Below are 14,377 nucleotides of genomic sequence, written 5' to 3' on the forward strand. Positions count from 1 at the left end.
TATATGCAAGTTGTTTTGAAAGACAGTTCGATACAATTTGTTTTATAAAAGTTATGCAAGTTGTTTTGAAAGGAAGTTTAATAGCCGTGATCCCACGTCCAAAAGCATATGCCTGTAATCCCAGCACTTTGGGAGGCAGAGGCAGGAGGATCACCTGATGTCAGGAGTTTGAGATCAGCCTGGCCAACATGGTGAAACCCCGTCTCTACTAAAAATACAAAAAATCAGACGGGCATGGTGGCAGGTGCCTTTAATCCCAGCTACTTGGGAGGCTGAGGCAGGAGAATCACTTGAACCCGGGAGGTGGAGGTTGCAGTGAGCCGAGATTGCACCACTGCACTCCAACCTGGGCAACAAGAGCAAAACTCCCATCAAAAAAAAGAAAAGAAAAGAAAGAAAGAGAGAAAGAAAGAAAAAGAAAGAAAGAAAGAAAGAAAGAAAAAGAAAAAGAAAGAAAACGAAAAAGAAAGAAAGAAAAAGAAAGAGAGAAAGAAAGGAAGGGAGGGAGGGAGGGAGGGAGGGAGGAAGTTTATTGGTGCTGGCAGCATCTTACAAGTCCCGGTGAGTTCTGACTGGCAAGTGTCAGTAGTTGTTAGGTAGGACTGGGAATCTTGGAGTAATGGTCAGGTTCCTGCAGTTTTGGATTGGGTGTGTGAGACACTGTGCCAGGCAAGTGTTTTTGCATAACTGGCTCGCTCTCCTTGTGCTTCAAGCTGTCCTTGTGTGGCCCATGTAATAAGCTGCAGTTTGGAAACATTTCTCGTGATAGTTCCTATTAGCAGGCAAATGGGAGAGCCTCATCTTGTGTGACAGCCCTCCCTTATGGCCTTGCTGGCTCTGTCTGCCGAGGTTTGACCCAAGTGACTCCATTTTGAATCTTACAACCTGCACACTACTCGTGTGGAAGATTTAAATGTACATTTCGGCACCTGGTGCTTTCTCTTCCGCCTGTTCTCAGAGCAGCCGCAGAGTGAGCCTGACAGTGTCATTTCTCAGCTTCATCCCCCATCCTCCAAAAGGTATAAACGATAATCCCCTGCAATGGCTTCAGGACACAAGATCAAGTCCTTGCAGTGCTTTTGCGGCCTCACAGGGCCTCTCTCCCTGGCCCACCTGCTGAGGCCACACTGGCCCCCTTGCTGCTCCTGCCACACGGGCTCTGCCACTGTCGTGGCCTCCATCTGGAATGACTGCCCCCCATAATTCTGCTGGGCTCGCTGCGTCACCTCCTTTTGCTTTAGTGCTTCATCAAATAACATTCTATACATGTAGTTATTTATCATGTTCACTTTGCCCCCATTGCTGGTAAACTGTGAGGATGGATATTTTGGTCTGTTTTGTTTACAGTCCTATCCCAGTGCCTAGTCAGTATCCAGCACAGTGGGCCTTCAGTCGAGCCTTTTTTGAAACACAGAACATCTGCCTATCACAAGGACTAAATTATTCTGAAAATCACCTTCTTCATTAGAAAGTAATAGTATCATTTTATGATAGAACTTTGATTTTACTTCTCATGACTTCTTTATGCGTAGAGCACACTCCCATCTTGAATGAAATGACAAAGCATTTTATACTAACTGACAATGACTGATGCCATGGGCAAATCCTATTTCTCTAAATAACTGAAGTTTCCTCTTGACTGGCCGTGAGGGGAGAAAGATGTCTGCAGTTTCGGTTTCCTGGAAAATGAAACCTATCTCATTTGTTGCCTGTGTCAAGGGGCTGTGCTTCAGTCGGGGTGGAGCTGCTTAAAAGGCCTGGGATCAGACCCTTTGTGAACACAACCAAGCTTAAGACGGTGGGGTCAGCTTCACATTCTCAGGAACTCTCCTTCTCTGGGTAAGACTGGGAGCGCGGGCAGGAGCTACTCTTGCCATGGCCCCGAACTTGGGTGGGCTGTGGGCTCAGGGAGCAGAGGGGAGGCCTTGAGCATCCACTCTCTGCCCTGTCTTTTTGTTCTCATCAGGGAGCCTTGGGAGGGAAGGGACCTGAGCCCCATCTGTCCCTGGACTCTGGAATTTAAGGACAATTAGCTTTGTCCTTGCCCAGGTTTTCCTCAGGCCTTGAGGGCGGCTTGGGGTAAAGTGGGCAGCGGGGAGAGATAAGTGTTAGGAGGAACCAAGGCGGAGCCATTGCAAGTCCATGCCTGGCTGGGGTGTTGCTTCCCTATGGGAAGCCTCTGACCTGGAGCAAATCACTGAGCCAGATCACGTTCCCTCATCTGTAACATGGGAGGGGGAGGGTCCCATCTTTTTCACATTAGTGAGGAGATTACATAAGAGCAGGCACCTCGCCTGCCATATATGCCTTAAAAATGCAGTTGGTTCTGATTTCCTAATTTTGGTGCCTTTTCAATTGCTCCATGGAGAGATACGGGAGTCCCAGAAGTGTCTAAGACGTTGGTGCTGGGACTTTCAGAAGAAAGAAAGCAGCCCCCCTTGGGAAATAAAGTTCCTCAGGGCCCTGATCTAACACAGGTCCTTTGGTAGCCCCAACTCCTCAACATGCCTCCCTCCCTCACCCCAGGATCCTTTCCAGGCCTGCTACCCCACAAGCTCAGAGCAGCGCCCCCAGCCCCCTGGAGCTCCTCACATTTTTCAGGACAGTGGGAGGCAAGCCAGGTTGTGCCCATCCCATCCTCAGAGCTCCATCCCTTCGGCAGGTCTGGCTGAAGTTAAGGATCTCTTACTCTCTAGGCCACGGAATTAACCCGAGCAGGCATGGTGGCCTCAGCTTTCACCTCATCAGCAGTGACCGGTGTGGTCAAAGTGGCCAGGGTGGCCTCTGGCTGTGCCGTAGTCTTGCCCCTGGGTGAGTGTTCCTGGGAGGGGCTGGTGCTGGGGGCGAAGAGGCAGCTGGGGAGGGCAGGGGTCTTGTCCAGGGACCTGTGGGAGAGAAAATGGGGGGACACCCACAGCCTTGCTGCCCTGCCCTGTCCTCTCACAGCAGGTGTCCACTGTGACTTTCAGTCTGGGAGGGGGGCTGGGGCAGGCAGACTCTGGCCGGGTGCCCAGCCCTGGGTGTCCCCCAGGTCCTCTCCCCTCTGGGCCTGGGCCTCCTGCCTAGCTGGAAAGGGTCTATCTACCACTGAGTCCCACTCTCTTCAGCTCTCCCTTCCCCCAGATTTACTGTCAGAATTCATCTCCTTTAGTTTACCTTGTCAACAGGGCCCCTGTGTCCTGCGGAATCTCACATCCAGAGTATCGATTTTAACAAGATTCTTTAGCTCACTTTTTTCACTGGTTTCTGGGAGATCTCTTTCTAGTCTTATTTATTCTCATTCTTCTTCCTTTTCACCCTCAATTCCCCTCCCTCAAAGTCAACCTTTCTAATATATTTAATGTGTGTCTGCTTTTCACATATATTTTTGCAGAACGGGAATTGTGTTTTGTTTGCATGCGTTTTAACTGACGTGCAGGATGGTGTGCTGTAGATCCCATTCTATTGCTTTTTTCCACACTGAGAACCATAATCTTGAGATCCATCAGTATCATTTGGTGAGCATCTAATCCTGGCCTCTACCTGCTGACAAGTGCTCCTCTGCGTGTATCCATTGCCCTTTACCTTTCTGTCTCCCTGGGTGGACATCCAGGGGTTCCCCCAACTCCGCCAGCACAAATGGCATAGGCTTAAACGGGGGCACAGGGCCCCTGACTCCTACCCTGACTTCTGACCCCTGCCCCAACCTCTAACCTCTATTTGAGCCTGCACTCACCCTCTGCCGACCCTGTCATCCTCAGCTGCCCTGAGCCCCAACATCTCTATCCTCAGACGATTGCTGGGAGCACTGGAGGTTAGCTCCTTCATGCTGGGGTCCCTCACTGGCACCCTGTTTTGCAACTTGGAGGTAACTGGCCCTCAGCAACACACACCACTCTTTGGGCTCCCAACTCAGTACAGAGAAGTGTGATGAGCAAGTGAGGGCCTGGGCCACACCCAGCAGTCCTTTCTGTTTGTCAGAAATGCCGATGACTTCTCAGTTTAAGATCAAGCAATTCATAAAATTAAAATAATAACAGCTCAACTTGAGCGAGCGCTTTTATGTTCTAGTCACTTACCCTAGCACTTGAGGTTTGTCAATTTGTTTAATTCTCGTAACAACCCCAGAGGAAGATAAGAAGATAATATTGTCCCTTATTTACCAACTGGGACAATTTACTGTTGTCCAAGTGCTCTGGGCAGCACAGAAGGGTGTGGGGGTGCTGCTTCCAAGCTTGGAACAGAAGGCAGAACAATGAACAATGATAAGAAGTATTAATAGGCCAGGCACAGTGGCTTACACCTGTAATCCCAGCACTTTGGGAGGCCAAGGAGGGCAGATCACTCGAGGTCAGGAGTTTGAGACCAGCCTGGCCAACATGGTGAAACTCTGTCTCTACCAAAAATACAAATATTAGCCAGGCATGGAGGTGCATGCCTGTAATCCCAGCTACTTAGGAGGCTGAGGCAGGAGAATTGCTTGAATCCAGGAGGCAGAGGTTGCACTGAGCCGAGATTGTGCCACTGCACTCCAGGCTGGGTGACGGAGCAAGACTCTGTCTCAAAAAAAAAAAAAAGAAAGAAAGAAATATTAATAGAAGTGGGAGAATAGAAATTGGAGGGAGGTCTCAGGGTAGGGCAGGTTCTGAATGGCGTAAAATAACGGCCAGGCTACTCTGCCCTATGAATGCCCATCAGCTGAGCCTAACAGGCAGGCCCCCCTACACAGAGCAGCCAGTTCCTGAGGGCTTTTGTGTGTCAGGTTCCAGGTCTGCTAGGCTGCCAGCCATCTTGACATCACCTCTCCTGCCTGCCAATAAAACTGAACCTTCTAACCAGGTTATCCATTCCTGAGTCCCTGGGCTCAAAACCCCTCCAGGTGGCCTTTCTGGTCACTCAGGGGTGTCTCTTTACTTCCTCCACCATTACTCTAAGGCCTCTCCCTGGGAGCTGGCTGAGCCCACTCCTGCACATCTGGCTATCTTTAGAACTCCTGGCCCCAAATTGCAGTTCTGGCCCCTCTGACTGCTGGGGAAGAGAACCTCTGCCCGCTCCCCAGGGGCTTACCATGTGGGGAAGCAAACCATGTACACCCAGTGCTGTGAGTGGCTCCAGTCATGGAGGAGCAAGGATGAGTTCTCCCTGGAAGAATCTGGGAGGGCTTCCTGGAGGAGGGAGCAATGACATGGACCTTGAAGAGTCAGAAGCTTTCAATTCATTCCATTCAAGCATTGCTCTCATGTGGCATTCAAGCATTCTACAGTGCTTGCCATGACTCAGGCACACAGTGCAAAATGAAGCTCATCTTTCTCTACCATGAGGACTTATTACTATCTGAAGAGCTTTTTCTGGACTATAGGAGAAAGTCATGGTATCCCTCGCTAATAAACACTGACCCTGCTTCAAATGAGCTAACAGCCCTGCTCAGAGAGCATGACACCCATCCTGTTCACTTCTCCCTGCCCCGGTCAAACCACCAAGCCCTAGATTTCATTGCCAAGTATCCTGTATTTACTGGGAGCTGACATCACAGTAGCATGCCTTCCTAGCCACATCTATAAGATTTTGTTCATTTTTGTTCTGCTTTTCATTTGAACTCAACCTGGCTTGGGAGGCAGAAAAGAAAAAGTAACGTCTGATTTCCCCCAATCAACCAACCAACCAACCAACGAGTTCAGGGCCACGTAAATTCATTCAGGACAAGCGCTGGGGTCAAAACCCCCGGTGATCCTCACCCTCCTCCAGAAATTCCACTTCCCAAAATGAAACAAAGAGCGTTAGACAGGGGTCATCCCTTCCTGTGGCTCCCAACCTGGGGCAGCCCCTCCCGCTGGATGGGCAATTAGCTCAGAAAGTGGAGGGGAGGCCAGTGTGGATCTACTCACAGAATGTTCTTTTGATTTCCAGCGAGGATTGCTACAGTCGTGATTGGAGGAGGTGAGTCTGTGGGGAAGGGGCTCAAGTAACCACCTGCCCCTAGGGAGGTGGACTTGGGGAGCAGCTGGCCTTGTCCATGCCAAGGTTTCCCTCATGTGGGTGGTCAGGGGAGGAGGTGGGATGAGGGGCTAAGTATGAAACAAGGAGCTAGAAGTACGGCACTGGAAGCTGGAAGCAGGGGCTTAGAGACTGGGAGCTGGAGTGTGTGTGGGCAGGGTGTGGCAGCAGCCGGGCAGAGGCCATTTCCCCTTTGCAGAACGTTCTGTGTGACCCTGAGCATGTCTTTGAACTCCTCTGAGCTCCTGTTTCCTCTCCAGAGAAAGGGCTAGCAATGCCCTTTCAGGGTTATGGTCAGGATTGCATAGGGTGAAACAATAGAAATTGAACACAGTAGACATGAAAGAGATGCCAGGGGCTCCCCTTGGTTTAGTTGCTTCCGACGTACTCTGTGGCAACACCAGAGCAGAGCTGTCTCTTTGAGCCACTGTGAATGTGCCTCTTACATAATCTCCTGGGCAAGATCAGCTCCCCTAATGAGATTTGCTCCCCAGCAAAGATAAGAAAATTGGAAAGCACTCCTCTGGTCCAGCATTTGGCCAGGGTAGACACTGAGGCCCCGAGGACAAGTGGCTTTCCCAAGGAAGGTCCTGCTGCCTAGCAGAGCTTGGCCCAGAGCCCTGTGCCCAGTGGCCCTACTAGCTTTTCCCTCTACTTTCCCCGCCTGGCTGTGCTCCCCTTGATTTGTGCCTATTGGCCGTGCCCATAGTCTCTCCCAGGCTCAGAGTTCACCTCTCTCTCCAGATTCCCTGAGGTCCCTAAGCCTGACTCAGTGTATCTGGGGGGTCCCTTCTGAGCCCACACACTGACCCAGCTCCTCTTCCCTGCAGTTGTGGCTGTGGAGGCTGTGCCCATGGTGCTCGGTGTCATGGGCTTCACTGCGACGGGAATCACCTCGTCCTCCATAGCAGCCAAGATGATGTCCGCAGCAGCCATTGCCAATGGGGGTGGAGTTGCCCCCGGCAGCCTTGTGGCTACTCTGCAGTCACTGGGTAAGTATCCTGGCAGGGCTGGCTGGGGAGGGCGATGAGGAGGGCAGGAGCCTCCAAGAACCCAGTCCCAATCTCAGTCCTATGGGCCTCCATTTCTGTTCCTCTGTCTCCCTCTATACATTCTCTCAGAATTTCTCTGAGGGAGATGGAGGAGGGAGGGAAGGAGCCCAAGCCAGGAACAGTGGGCCCAGGAAGACTCAGCCTGAAGCAGATTTGCTGGGTTACCGGGGGCATCTCCTCCCCTCTGGGGCACAGCCTCCTTCACTGAAGAGTGAGGCTGCTTCCAGCTCTGGAGTTTACCATGGGAGTTCATGCCTGCAGCAGCCTCTCCCCAAACAAAAACCCCCAGGGTACTGGGAAACAGAGAGGGGAACTGGGTGGGGTCTCGAAGCCTCAGCCGCTTCTGAGGGTCACTGGAGTCTCTGACCCCACAGTCCTGCCCACAGAGCTTCCCGGACAGGCATGTCCCACACTGTTCACCCTGTTTCTCCCCAGGAGCAACTGGACTCTCCGGATTGACCAGATTCATCCTGGGCTCCACTGGGTCTGCCATTGCGGCTGGCATTGCGAGGTTCTACTAGCTCCCTGCCCCTCGCCCTGCAGAGAAGAGAACCGTGCCAGGGGGAGAAGGCACCCAGCCATCCTGACCCAGCGAAGAGCCAACTATCCCAAATATACCTGGGGTGAAATATACCAGATTCCGCATGCCCAGAGGAAAATAAGAAATAAAGATGAATTGTTGCAACTCTTCCCAGAACCTTTTTTTCTCGCTGGCTGTGGGGCAGGCCCAGCATACCTGGGGTGGGGAGGGGGCATGCTAGGCTCAGGAGTATCAGGAAATGCGTTCCTATGTTGTTTTGCTGCTTCTTTCCACACCCTCTATGAGCACATGCTGTGGTCCAGGCACTGGGCTGGGCCCCAGGGAACAGAGGGGACGCAGCTCGGTCCCCTCGGTCCCCTCAATCCCCACAGCCAGCGACACTCACGTCTGCTGAAGGGATGGACCCACAGGCAGATGGCCATGGGCACTAACCTCTGATAAGTGCTACGCCAGAGGCCAGCCCATGGCTCTGAGGGCCAGAGGCATGTTGAGGAAGGGGAGTGTGGATTTTATCCTGAGGACTTCGGAGAGGCACTAAAGGGTTTTCAACACGGCAGTGACCGGGGACGCTACAATCCTGCACGCTCCGCCCTGGGGAGGGGTCACGTTAGGCTCAATTCTCTTTCCCCACGCTGTCATCACAAAATCTCGGGATGTGATGAACCGAAATGAATCTAAATTTGAAGACAAGCTGTCCCCTCCCCTGCTACGACTCCGTATAACCCTGGGCAGGTGACCTTCTCTCTGAACCTGTTTGTCCCTCTCTAAATGAGGAGTTGAACTAAATGACCTTCAAGATCCCAGCCAGCCTTTGTGTGTGGCTCAGAATGTGTGGCTCAGGTTTGTGTTTGGCTGCAGCGTCTGTGATCACTGCAAACAGAGTGAGTCCCTGTCTCAAAAAGTTAAAAAAAAGAAAAAGAAAAAAGAAAAAAGGAAATTATCTGGGTGGCTCTGATCCAATTACATGAGCCCTTTGAAAGCAGAGAAGCAAAGAGAAGCAAAACTGAGAGTCTAGTCTACAGACATTTCAAAAACTTGAACAACTCATCCACGTCTCTTAATTGGGTCAGTGAAGCATGGTTTGTACCCAGCCATGGAAATTAAGCTTCTCAGGGTATTCTTTCAATATGTGATTCCTTCCCCTTTCTTTGATGCCTTGGGTAATCTGAAAGAAGCTGTGAAACTTCTCCCCACAAAAGGTACACATTCCCCAAATAATACCCTCAATGTCAGGGCACTCATTAGGACAGCGGAAGACCCTCATTGGAATGAAAGGTAAAACCCCCTGCGTTAACTAGAAATCCAAGCCCTTTCGAAAGGAAAGCACTTGGGTCTGACCTGGGTCTGGGAGGATGGATGAGCCTGCATCCCAGCTGAAGCCTAGTAAACAGTCCTGCAAGGCAGGTCACCCTGGAGCACCCATTATTCTAGGTGTGGGTCCTGACCTCCTCCCTCGTCCCTCTCATGAAGATGAGGCCTCCCGGTTCCCAGAGGATCTGTTTCCATTCTGGCAGCGAGTCCCTCACCCCCACCTTGGTTCTGTGGCTCTCACCTGGTTCTTTATCTCTAAACCCTCAGCTTCGACCTTTGTAGCAGGCAGAATTCTGAGAATGGTGCCCAGTAACCTCCCTGGTATCATCCCCTCCTCTCTGGGTGTTGGTGGAGCTTCTGAGCATGTTGAGCTATCACTCCTGTGATTTTGTTACATTAATGGCAAAAAGGATATTATTGGCCAGGCAAGGTGGCTCATGCCTGCAATCTCAGCACTTTGGGAGACCAGAGGGATTCCTTGAATCCAGGAGTTTGAGACCAGCCTGGGCAACACGATGAAACTCCATCTCTACAAACACAAAAATTTAGCCAGGCATGGCGGTGCCTATCTGTTGTCCCAACTACTCAGGAGGCAGACGTGGGAGGATCACTTGAGCCCAGGAGGTTGAGGCTGCAGTGAGCCATGATTGCGCCACTGCACTCCAGCCTGGGAAAACAGAGTGCAACCCTGTCTTAAAAAAAAAAAAAAAAAAAAGAAAGAAAAGAAATTATACAGGTGACTCTGATCCAATTACATGAACCTTTTGAAAGCAGAGAGTTTGCTCTGCTCACAGCAGTAAAGGAAGTTAGAGATTTGAAGCATGCAGGGGATTTGATATCTGTTTCTGGCTTTGTGGATAGGGATGCCATGAGCCAGGGAATGCAGGTGGCTATGAAGTGCTAAAAGCTGTCTCCAGCTGCCAGCCTGCAAGAAAATGGGGACCCTAGTCCTACAATGGCAAATAACTGAATTCTGTGGATAATCTGAAGGAGCTTGGAAGCCAATTCTTACTAGAGCCTCCAGATGAGAGCCCAGGCTGGTTGAAACCTTTCATTTCTGCCTTGTGGGGCCATAAGCAGAGAACTCAGAACTTCTGACCTCCAGAACTATAAGATAGTAATGGGTGTCATTTAAAGTCAACTGAGTTTGTGGTAATTTGTTACACAGTAGTAGAAAATGTATACAGCCTGAATACCCTGTCTCCCTTCACTGGGCTGAGGCTTGTTCACTCAGGAGCTGGCTGAACTGACTCTGGCACTCCAGGATTCCTGACACTCCTGGCCCCAGATGGCCCCTGGGACACCAGGTTCTACTCCTATGGGATTCCAGAAGAATCTGCCTGTCCTCAGGCCTGCAGTGTTCGGGAAGTCAGGCACATCCACAGCTAACTGTGCTGTGGCACAGAGTGGCTCAGCAGGCTGAACAGGGATGCAGAGAATTCTCATCGCAGGGATCTAGAATAGGTCCCTGTTGAGACTGGTGTCTTCATCAGACAGGCAGAGGCTGCCAGTAGTCACCCAATGCCTGCTCTTTCCTTCTAGATGATAGGAAGAGAGCCCTGGCTTTAGCTAGGTGCACAATCCCCAGGGAAGAACTGCATTCCCAAACCCTCTTGCAGTTAGATGCACTCATCTGGGTATGCAGTTAAAGGGATTAGATGGGCCCACCTTTGCACCTTTGTCCTTTCCCATTGGCTCTGCTGCAGGCAGAAGAGTGAGCATCTTACACCTATAGTTGAGAACAACACCTTACAGAAGGCAGAGCAACAAGACTGCAGGAGCCTGGGTCTCCCAGAGCAGAGCCACCACTCTGGCTGATACTTCTAGATGAAAGAGAAAGAAACTTCTCTTGTGTAAGCCAAGACGGTCTCTTACTGCAAATGAATGTACTTTCTATTGAACACAGTAGGAAATCTTTTGATTGCAAGCAATAGAAGAATTAACCCAATAAAGAGAGTTGCTTCATCTCTGTTCCATCTCAAAACACCACTAAAATAATAGTTAAGGATTAAAGAAAAGCATAAGCCCATAAGGACAAAGAGAAGAAAATAGGAGATGACTCCACAGAAGTCACTCCTTCTTTCTCTAAACCCAGCAATGAGAACCTGAGCCCCCCAAGGGAAACCTGCTTGGGTAATGCCCTGGACCCCCATAAAGGCCCACAGCCAGAAATGACATGGACAAGTGGTTCCACCTAGCAGCCCCAGGAAAGCTGGATATTAAGTTGTCAGTAGAGAGAGCAGAAAGAGTCAGCTTTGCCCTGCAGGACCCAGAAGGCTCAGCCACTGGAGCAGCATGGGCTTTGGAGGTGGGCATGAAGGTAGACGGACAGCAGGAGGGCTGGCTGAAAGTCTGCTTAAGAAGCAGGAAAACCCCAGGAGTCCCCCTCCAATAGATCACTGGAGAGTTATCCCTGGAGAGGCTGAGTCTCTGGACTAGGGGGCACCAACATGACTAAGAGCAGGAGCTTCACACTAAAAATGAAAGTTTCCGTACTAAGTGTTAAGTCTCTCAATCTTCTTTATCAGTGGACACCTAGAACACTAGCAGGCAGGCTATGACATTCAGGATGGCAGTGCAGTGAATTCTTACACTTTTATGTTGCCTTGGCCTCCATTCTGAATCTAACTTGGACTTTCTCATACCAGAAGTAGGGTTTGGTCACCCTTGACACAGTTTCCAATTCTTTGCTGTCTTCCAGTCTCTCAAGATGGTCGATCCTTATATCTGCCTTATAAACTGCCTTTTGGTGACCACCTCCTTGTGGGACACCTAGATACAACGTACTTGACTCACCTCTCAGTCACAGTGTGACTCCACAGAAGTCATGCCCACATGCTCTAAACCCACCAATTAGAACACCCAAGGGAAACCTGCTTGGGTAATGCCCTGGACCCGCATAAAAGCCCACATGTCCCTCACCCCCTCTCTCTTGCTCTCACTTGCTGTTTGAGCACATGTGTCCTGGAGGGTGCCCTGTTCCCATTGGCCCTGGGTGGCACACTGCCCTCTTCTCTCTGGGACCTGTAAGCAACACATTGTTTCTGTTATGTCATGTATTTTGTTGAGTTGTCTCCTCTGAGTCTTATCTGACCAATACACATAAACCTGACTCCTCTCCTAGAGTGTGACTATCTTGGTAGAAATAAACTGGGCACAGGTCAGAAAGAGCCACAAGAGCATGTGCCAGTATAAACAAGTTTCCTGTGATGAGACTACCTGGTCATGGGTTGGACATTTAGGCCTTAGGCTGTCCTCCAGGATAAAGAATAAAGAAGTTTCCTGTGCTTTTACATTGTAAACATCCAAGACCAAATTTCTAGAGCCCCGTCAGCACAGGGCTAGAGTTTATAGCCACTCTCTGGAGAGAGTGAGAGAATGAGAGGCCAAATGAAAGGGAGGGAAAAAATGCAAAAAATGTGTGTGTGGGTTTAGGGGGAGATTCTTCCCAGGCATTTTACCAGCCCAGGAAAAGAAAAGCTCACGTTCTGACACTCTGGGAAGAAGCTGGCCATTGAAAGGCTGGGTCAGATCACAGTACAGTCCCCGGGTTGATGAGAACAGCCCCTGTGGCCAAACCTGTCATTGGATATCTACAAAGGCTCAGATATGACGGGGAAGCAGGTGTGAGCCCCTCATGTCTCTGATCCTCTCCCTCCTATCACCCCCAACTGCAGCCCATCCAGGAGCACTCACCCTCTGACAGCTGTGAACCTTCAACACTGGCTTCCCCACCCACCAGGGGACTCAAGAGACCCAAGGGGGACTGGAGTGGCTGCTCTGAGTTTGTGGAAAACAGTGGGCACAGAAAGGAGTTATGAGCTGCGAGGACTGCAATGAGCCCAAGTGGGAGGTGACTGGAGTGCTGTGACTTCCAAAGCACCTGGACTGGGGAAGGGAGGAAAAGAGCTTCTATGTCCTGCCACTCTGCCCTCTGTTCTCCTGAGTCCCCATACCACCTCTGGGTCACCTGTGGGACACCCTAAATAGCCACAGGGCAGTCCTAAAAGTGCTGAAACAAGAAGATCAACAAGAAGATCAAAACAAATAACACCTATATACACACACTGTGGTCAAGTCACTGCCCAGGTCTCATTACATAAAATCCTCACGCCATTCCAAGAAGGGTGACACTAGTGGTCTTATTTTATAGACGTTGTTAGAAGAACTTGTAAGAAGTTGATCCAGAGTACCCAATTCCTGCTGCTATTAAAGATGGGCATCTTTCCATGGCTGAAAATGGTAAACTTTGCAGGTTATTTCCAGCAGATCTGCAGCCTGAATCTGGTTGCCTGCCCACTAGCTCTCTCCAGCTGCCTCCTTGAGCAACCAGCCTGCACTCAGGGAGGTAAATTTACTTTTACAACGACTCAAACAATTTCAGATTGATGAAGAGGTCTGGGGTGGGAGTAGGGGCAGAGTAGTTCAATAATTTTAACCATTTTGGGACCAGCCTCAGCCAAACTCTTTTGAGTGTCTTTGGTAACAGGGATTTACTAGTGGAAAAGATAACTGAGAATTGAGCCAAGATTTCCCTTGACAAATTGCAAAGACCTAGGGATCAATCACTGGTTTGAGTGATTTACCCCACTGCCCCATGCCTTGGCACATGGCACTGCCCAGGGTAGCCCAGCTGGGGACCAGCCCCAAAGCTGACCTGTACCCTTTTCTAAGATTCTGACAGGTCAGGGGCTACCTGGGGTGCTGAGCAGGTGGATCATTGCACAGAGATGGCGAAGCCACCTGTCTGAGCTTTATCCCAAGGGAAGGAGATGGATAAGACCTGAACACAGCCAGATTTCAAGAGCAACACGATAGAGTGCTGTGGCTATCTTAGGCTCAGGCCTATGGGCTCCTGAGTGGGGACAGAGAAGAGAGTGGGAAGCAGCCTTAGGCTGAGACCCCAAGACGAGATGTTATGTTTTGGCTGTGTCCCCACCCAAATCTCATCTTGAATTGTAGCTCCCATAATCCCCATGTGTTGTAGGAGGGACTCAGTGGGAGGTAACTGAATCACGGGGGCTGTGCTGTGCTGTTCTCATGATAGTGAATAAGTCTCACTAGATCAGATGGTTTTATAAAAGGCAGTTCCCCTGCACACGCTCTCATGCCTGCTGCCATGCAAGATGTGCCTTTGCTCCTCCTTAGCCTTCTGCCATGATTGTGAGGCCTCCCCAGTCATGTGCAACTGTGCGTCCATTAAGCCCCTTTTTCTTTATAAATTACTCAGTCTTGGGTATGTCTTTATTAGCAGCATGAGAACAGACTAATACACAAGGATTTGAGTGCAAGTGGCTTATTTGGGAGGTGATCCCAGGAAACACCAACAGAGGAATGGGGAGGTGAGCAATGGAAGGGAAGGCAGCCCAGAAAGGGTCGATTAATGAGTGACTTTGCAATGTGGGCCATTGAGGCTCAATCCCACTGGGGACCACTGGAGACAATGTGGAAAAGGCAAGAGTTGTCCCACTTGTAGGGTGTTAATCTCCTGACTCCCATC

The 14,377-nt window shown here is 50.4% G+C and overlaps 1 protein-coding gene across 4 annotated transcripts; it reads left to right on the forward strand.

Annotated features, from left to right (window-relative positions):
• Positions 1 to 1,776: 1,776 nt before the first annotated feature.
• On the forward strand, positions 1,777 to 8,019 carry IFI27 (interferon alpha inducible protein 27). Of its 4 annotated transcripts, none has more exons than XM_005562095.4 (5): positions 1,777 to 1,839; positions 2,663 to 2,811; positions 5,887 to 5,916; positions 6,804 to 6,965; positions 7,461 to 7,710. In XM_005562095.4, the coding sequence occupies exons 2-5, from the start codon at positions 2,721 to 2,723 to the stop codon at positions 7,544 to 7,546; spliced, it is 369 nt and encodes a 122-aa protein (XP_005562152.2). In that variant the 5' UTR covers positions 1,777 to 1,839; positions 2,663 to 2,720; the 3' UTR covers positions 7,547 to 7,710. The 4 variants fall into 4 exon arrangements, with proteins under 4 accessions (XP_005562152.2, XP_005562151.2, XP_073854251.1 ...); XM_005562094.4 differs by having other exon boundaries at positions 2,697 to 2,811; XM_073998150.1 differs by having other exon boundaries at positions 2,697 to 2,811; positions 5,891 to 5,916.
• Positions 8,020 to 14,377: the final 6,358 nt, after the last annotated feature.

This window comes from Macaca fascicularis, chromosome 7 (genome assembly GCF_037993035.2).
Source record: "Macaca fascicularis isolate 582-1 chromosome 7, T2T-MFA8v1.1".
In the NCBI taxonomy this organism is placed as follows: Eukaryota; Metazoa; Chordata; class Mammalia; order Primates; family Cercopithecidae; genus Macaca; species Macaca fascicularis.

Coding starts and splice junctions, on each gene's coding strand:
- IFI27 (XM_045396916.2), top strand. CDS start 6,915: ATGGGGGTGGAGTTGCCCCCGGCAGCCTTGTGGCTACTCTGCAGTCAC. Junction 7,316..7,460: donor CCCAAACAAAAACCCCCAGG/GTACTGGGAAAC, acceptor GTTTCTCCCCAG/GAGCAACTGGACTCTCCGGA.